Raw genomic sequence first — 7,022 nt, 5'->3', positions numbered from 1 at the left:
CTGAAGCATCTCCAATTTATAATTACGAAAGTGTCTGTGCTTTGCCAGCTCTCCAGAGAAAGATCTTCTATTGGCTACACAGAAAGGAATTTAAAAGGGCATCAAAATGTTAGACTTCTCACCAAATGTAAATATAACCTCGTTTAATTAGGGAAACAGTTTGAGATATGCGCTTGGGAAGAAGAGAAGTAACATTATAAAACATTTAACTCAAAATCAGAATGGTTCTTTAATAATTGCAAACGACCTTTTTACAATATCGGTTTTCCAACTTTCTGGGCACACTTCCTGGTAAACACTTGAGTCCTCTGCGAGTTACAAAGAGTAAGTTTTCTGTGTTACACAGCTAAAAAAACCTGGACATTCTTAACAACTTGGCATCACATCTTTTTTTAAAAAAAACAGATCACACAATAATTTAGACAGCACTTATAGCATTATAAAATCAGAACCCCCCTCTTTAATCACTCACAAGAGCAGCCATTAAGAATACAACAGCTGTAGGAATACAAATAATGAGGATGTAAAACTATCTGTGCAAAACTGCATTATTTTTACTGTCTAAAATCTCAGGGAAGTAACACCGCTGAAAGCAGAGAGAGGATAACAAAGACAAAGTCATGAAAGTAATGCCGCCTTAGATTTTCAAACAGGAATTACATTATGAAGTAGGTATTAGGTGAAGAAAAAAAATCCGATGGCACCTTGAACAACAATGACAAGTGTCCTGGAAATTGCAGCTGAACAAGAACTGATACAGGTTCATGTTAAAGTCTCTTTCAGGAGTAGCGACTGATTTGGGGATATCAACTCTAGCATTTCTTTCCATGCAAAAATCTATCTTTCCAACATCTTTGCTTTGCGGGCTACTAATGCATTTAAGAATGAGCAGTCTTTTGAGGAGTGTGCTTTCTTCCATGCATTTGAAATCTTTAAAATAGCTGGATCATTGATTCCCTGGACTTCCCTACTCCAATCCATTTAACTGCAGGAGAGAAAAGCAAACTTACAGTAAGTAATACAAAGCAAGATCGGATTGCATCTTAAAATACAAACTTATCTTCTTAAGTGCTTAAGGTTTTAAATATCATAGCCTGAAGATAAACACAGCATATACCATTAGCACATTAAGAAATTATAACTATAGCTATTGTCCTTAAAGAAAGAATGCATTCATTAGTAACTTAGAAAAGCAAGAACAGACTTGAATGTCTTGAAGCTGCCATAACAAGTAAATCAGTTTACAGATCATAGGAAAAAAAAAAGACACATAGAAACTGTCATAAAAGTAAAGATACGCATCATCTCCTAACTCCCAGCTTTGGATGTAACCACAAGATCATGTTTATTAAAAAGCATAAAGAGAAATTGTTAGTTTAGCACCTCTTAACTGTTACATACATTTAATCCAGTTAATATACCAGTGGTCCCACTGACTTTCTAACTGCAGCAGAACTAAACCCCTATTATAACCAATGTGAAAAACACTGAAGTTATTAGAATCTCAGTTGAACAAGAACTACAGTATAAGCCAAAGAAAGAATGCATATTGAAACTTTTGAAATTTTTCAATTCAACAGCAAAAGAGATAGATAAAAAGAAGTAAGCCAATAACTGTTAGTATCACCAGGTACATCAGCGTAAGCACAGCTACAAACTAATTTTCAATATTTTGTATGTTCATTAGGACGAAGTAAAAAGTAGGTTTCATGGAGCAGGAAAAAAAACCAAACCACCACCAAAACCTTTTTTACTCACCAGGAACACCCAGCTCCATTTCTATGAAGCGAACGTAGTTCTGTGCATTTACAGGCAGCTCGTCAAACGTCCTCGCATTTGATATGTCTGTATCCCATCCTGGGAGTGTCTCATACTGGACCTCTACTTTATTTAAGACTTCCTGGTTGGCTGAGAAGCAAACAGAAACAAAAACCATTATGTCCACAAAGTTCACGTTTTCTAAACACCTAACTGTAAAGCTTTTTATTCTTTTGTTATATAAAAAGGTTTACTTATAAGATAATACCACAACTGAAGGTACTGAAGTGCCCTTTTTTGTTAATGTGCGCAGAGGGGGAAAAAAAAAAATAATCCAGTTAACTGCCTGGACTTCAGACTTCCGGAATTCCAGGACCCACATTCACATGCATGTATTTTGCTCAAACCACAGTCTTTTCAGGTCAGAAAACAACTTTTCAGGAAAAGCACTTCCCCAAAATGTTGATTTACTCCCTCACGCTCTCAAACAAACACCAAAATCCAATTCCCTCTTCATAAGGGAACTTGGTGATGTGAAAGCAAACTTAGCCACAGGCTTGTGAAGTATCAGGCACTTAAAGTGTATTTTAAAATGGCATAGGAGTATGCTCTTTACTAAGCAAACATATTCATAAGATGTAATTTATACAGAGTAGACTTCTGATGCCTGCAGACCTTTTGCCCCAAAACCACACAACAAATTTTTCAACCAGTGTAGAGTCCCATATGATACATCAGTATCTCTTCCAGTTACTTCTCAGAATAGAAGCAATGAGTACATTCCATTTTGTCTTTCATACAGTAACTTGCTACAGGGCTGTCCAGCAACTCTGAATCCTGTGATGATTTCAATTACCGGAAAAGATGCACACAGTTCTGGAATTGAATCATTCCAGTAATTATCTGAACATTAATCTTGGAATGACACTAGGCAGTGAAACAGAAGCCTTAAGCCTGAAAATGGTCAAAATACATTTATAACAACAAATGGAAGGTGTCAGACATTCTTGCCTTTCTGAAAAAGACAGGGTTCTGCCCAAGGCACTGTAATTAATGTTATGTAGGCTCCATATCTCGGATCAAGTCACTCTTGCAAAGGCAGCTAATCAACCTGACCAAGGGGTTTAGGTGCAAGAGGCACAGTAGAGGTGCAAATATGAAACCATAGCTAATCCCCTGAGGAGTGTGTGTGTAGCCAACAAACTCATGCTCAGCATATTGAATATTTTGTCCTGGAGCAGTAAGAGTTCAATAGTAACAATGCTGTAAGGAGAGCCTCTATGAACTAGGCATTTTGAGTAAAGGTGAAAGAGGACTATGCTTTACTGACTTCAAAGCCTGTAACAGTGAGAAAATTCACTATTTTTGGACTAAAGTGTTCACACGTTAAGGCAAATGATCCTGCATCAATACTTTTTGCAATTAGGACAAACAGACAGGCATATTAAGGATGTTGGGCGCAGAGTCCAAGGATAAGTGTTTACTTTAATACCATCAACAACCAAGGTGGTGTCTGCTATCCAGGTGATGTCTAAAATAGAACAGCTATATTCAAAGTGCAAAACCACAAACTAATGTCTGGGCAATGCAGATGGTCTTGAATAAGACTCTAGCCTCCCTCCTTCTAAGAGCGAAAGTGACTGAACATCTGATCTCAGTCATTTTGACTTTGCAGCCTTCCTGATGAGGCTAGCTAAGAGATAGCTGAAAGCACTTAGGACTGAATGGTCTCATCTTGTCTACAATCTTCCATTACTCTGAATTAGTTCAATTCCTTGCCTCCCCAAAAGAGAGGTAGAAAAAGAAGGGACAAATTTCTTGATGTTTCAAATGATTCTCTCATTTTGCTCCATCAACTGTGACAAAAGATGATGTGAGGTAAAGATAAGCCATAAACTGCTTTCAGTGTAATAACAGATGTATTCACCATCTAGATTTCTCTCAGTTCTTCCATTAGGGGATTTATCTTTCAGGCTTTCTGGAATATTCCTCATTAACAGCTGAATTAGATAACAAAGAGAACAGATATCATTGTATCTTGCAGTCTGGTACTATAATTTCTAGAGGGAATGATGTGCTGTCATTACGTCCAACTCAAAAAGAATAGCTGAAATTTGGAATCTGCAAGAGAAAGATTCTCCGTCAATTTCCAGAAACTGAACATAAGAATAGTCATATAGGTCAGACCAAAGGTGCCTCTAGAACAGTGTCCTAGCTCTTTAATCTACAGTGGATGCTCAGAGAAAGAGCACAAGAGAGAAAAAAGCTTTCCAAACCCTGTTTCCTAAGGATCTGTGGTTTTTTTTGTCTGTCCATGGTGAGGTCAACTGATGCCTGAACTTGGACAGGAGGCATTAGCAGAACTAGACCATGGCTTTTACATTCCTTCCAAACTGATTAGCTCAGAGCTCGCAGGGACTTTTATCTTTCATAATCTCCTATGACTGAACAGAAATGGAGATATCTGCCAGCTCCCTAGCAAAAGACTGCAGCCTCAATGATGCAAACTGAAGTCAGCCGTAAATTTAACAAGACATTTTCAGTTCTTAACAAGAGATTATGAAATGCCCATAGAAATCTAAGATAAAAAAAACAAAACCAAAACCAAACAAACAAAACCACAAAAAACAAACCAAACAAAAACCCTCCCAAAATCCAACAAAAAAACCAACAAAGAAAACAAACATGGAGTTGTAACAAGATTCTGATCCCATCAGAGAGACTCAATTAAAAATCACTTAAGTCTTAATACTGGAAAATATGGCCACCTGTTTGCACCATCTTTAACAATGGACTGCCAGAGAAGGTCCTCCTGGCTTGAGAACAAGACAATCCAAAGAGCCCTCAGGTTAGATGACAAGGCTATAGATGAAGCACTTACTGAGTAATTCTCAACTGAAATGCACCATCTCCATTATGTTCAAAGGCCATCTAAAGCACACACAAATTTTCTTAATATTTTGAAAAGGGCATCAATCAGGAAATATCTGAGTCTTAAAATGGGAAAACACTCCTTGGTTTAGTGCAAGATGAGTACTAAACTTCCTGAGTCAAAGGTCATGCCATATGCATTCAAACTGTAACTGACACATTTGTCTGAAGATACTGGAGGGTAGATCAATTTCAGAACTCTCCCAAGCACATGGAGGGTTTTTTGTTAATTCCTTATGAATTTCTCTAACAGATATGTGCTATTTACAAGGACTGCTGGCAGATCACTGCTGTTCCTTTACACGTAATTACATCTTTATTTTACATAAATCCTCTTGTGAGTTGCATCCCATTACTACAGCTGATCTCCTCACCCACAATAAGTTCTCTGCTGATGATATTGTATGAAAATTTGCAACCTGTGACCAACCAACCTGAAACCCTGAGGTAACAGTTAGAATGGAAACCAGCACCCGTGCACACATTGGAAAAATCAGAAAGCCCAATCCTTGGTATGTTAGTTAATGCTCTTTTTTTTCCTGGAGTACCTCTACTATAGCAAACTGAAAATCCATGAAAACAGTGTTTGGTGACATTTGAATACTTTAACATGCAGGTACATTTTTCAGGTAAAAATGATCAGTAAAATGACCATTGTCCTCCTCAGGAGTTACAGTTTCTGTCATGCTAAGCTGAGGTATGTCAGTCCTGCATTAGAAAGTAGTCTTCCTTTCATCTAAACTAACTGCTCATTTCCTCCTCCACCCCTCTTTCCTCTTTTCTATTGCATAGGTATAACGGGTTTTTGGCTGCTTTGTAAACTATTAAAGGAAACTGAACTGTCAGATGAATAACCCAAGGAGAGAAAAACCTGGCTTTTCAACTGGATCAGATCTCTCATGTGGTTCACCACACGCTTAAAAGAAGATTTGTTCTGCTAGAAGAGGGGATGAATACAGTAGTGGGAATAAGACACGGGGACACTGGATTTAGAGTGTGAAATAAGCTTCCAAATTAGCTTGAAGGTAATGCAGGCTGTATTAAAAGAAAGAGATAAAACCATAACAGCATTTACGTTTAAGAGGCTTTATATAGCACTTTGCATCTTTTAGTAGACAAATGACAGGATTTGGTACAGGTGTCTTTTTGAGTGAGAGTACAGGTGTGGTACAGCGTGTTTCTGGTGCATCTGGGAACACATTAATGGCTTGATGCTGAAGCAACACATTCCCGCTATAACTTTTACAAGACAAATGCATTTAAGTATCAAATTACATTTCACCAAAATCTAAAATTGTTAAACAAGCAGTCTTACCAGGAAAATGAGGTATGATTTCACCATCTAGTTTGTACGCAACACCAATTTTGATTTCTGGAAATACATCCAAGATATCCAATTTGGTAAGTGCCAATCTATAAAGAAACATTACTCCAGTTAAAGAAGTTCAACAGCTTTCAACTCTCATCGCACTGTAAAAATACCAAAAGAAAAATTGTTTCCTGCACATTGCAATAAACTCCCTTTCCCTAGAAAAACAGCTTGTTTGGCATTAATCAATTTATCTGGTGTGACTTAAAAAAGGGCGAAAAAAAAATAAAAGAAGAAAACTTTAAGCAGCCTTTTTTTTTAATCTAGTCCTTAAGGAAAATGGCACAATTCAAAGAACAGCTATTCACCAATTAAAATGACTGGTCTATAGATTTAAGTGTTAGAATTTTAATTGAACAGAGTGCTGCCAAGATACTTGATGACCAGTCATTTGAGATGGTTTCATAGCATGATGCCTGTTGATGTCTGTTGCTGTCCTCTGCCAAATGTTCCTATCCTACAGTGAAGGCAGAAAATAATCAAACACTGGCTCTGTAAATACCTGGCTGCATCCTATTTTAAATAAAAAATACAAAGGACAAGAAAAACACAGAGTTAAGTAAAGAATGCATTTACAGTCTGATCTACTAGGAATTTCATACCGGTTTTGTTTCAGATATGTATTTTTCATTATAATTAAAATCTCAAATTCATATCCAAATATTCTGTTTCCAAACACATACAGCTGAAGATACTGATAGGTTCCCATCTGTCTTACTTTGAAAACAAACTAACCCCACTCCACAAAGGACATCAGGTTTTAAGGCCCTTGCAAAGTATTTGGTTTGGTGTGTGGCAGAGCCTGGGGTCACTTGAAGCTAAGTACTAAGATCTGTAGGGGCTTCTTGGATCACTTTAAGTAGGAAATAATGATGTACTACAAGTAAAAGGAAAGAAGAATTTACAGACATGAAAATGTCAAATATAGAAACATTTAATACTAGGAAAAACTAGGGACAGTTAA

The 7,022-nt window shown here is 37.1% G+C and overlaps 1 protein-coding gene across 1 annotated transcript in view; it reads right to left on the bottom strand.

Moving 5' to 3' along the window:
• Positions 1-204: 204 nt before the first annotated feature.
• ADSS2 (adenylosuccinate synthase 2) overlaps positions 205-7,022 on the bottom strand; it is a 36,258-nt gene continuing 29,440 nt past the window's right edge. The window contains exons 11-13 of the mRNA XM_061471128.1: positions 6,005-6,102; positions 1,759-1,908; positions 205-985 (exon numbers count right to left, since the gene is read on the bottom strand). Of these exons, the coding sequence (XP_061327112.1) occupies positions 933-985; positions 1,759-1,908; positions 6,005-6,102 (301 nt within the window). The 3' untranslated portion in view covers positions 205-932. The remainder of the gene's footprint in view (positions 986-1,758; positions 1,909-6,004; positions 6,103-7,022) is intronic.

This window comes from Pezoporus flaviventris, unplaced genomic scaffold (assembly GCF_033815535.1).
Source record: "Pezoporus flaviventris isolate CSIRO_AGI_PZ_B2104156 unplaced genomic scaffold, CSIRO_AGI_Pfla_v1 ptg000066l, whole genome shotgun sequence".
Lineage (NCBI taxonomy): Eukaryota > Metazoa > Chordata > Aves > Psittaciformes > Psittacidae > Pezoporus > Pezoporus flaviventris.
Note: the sequence above shows the minus strand (reverse complement) of the source record. Positions and strands in the feature narration are given on the sequence as shown.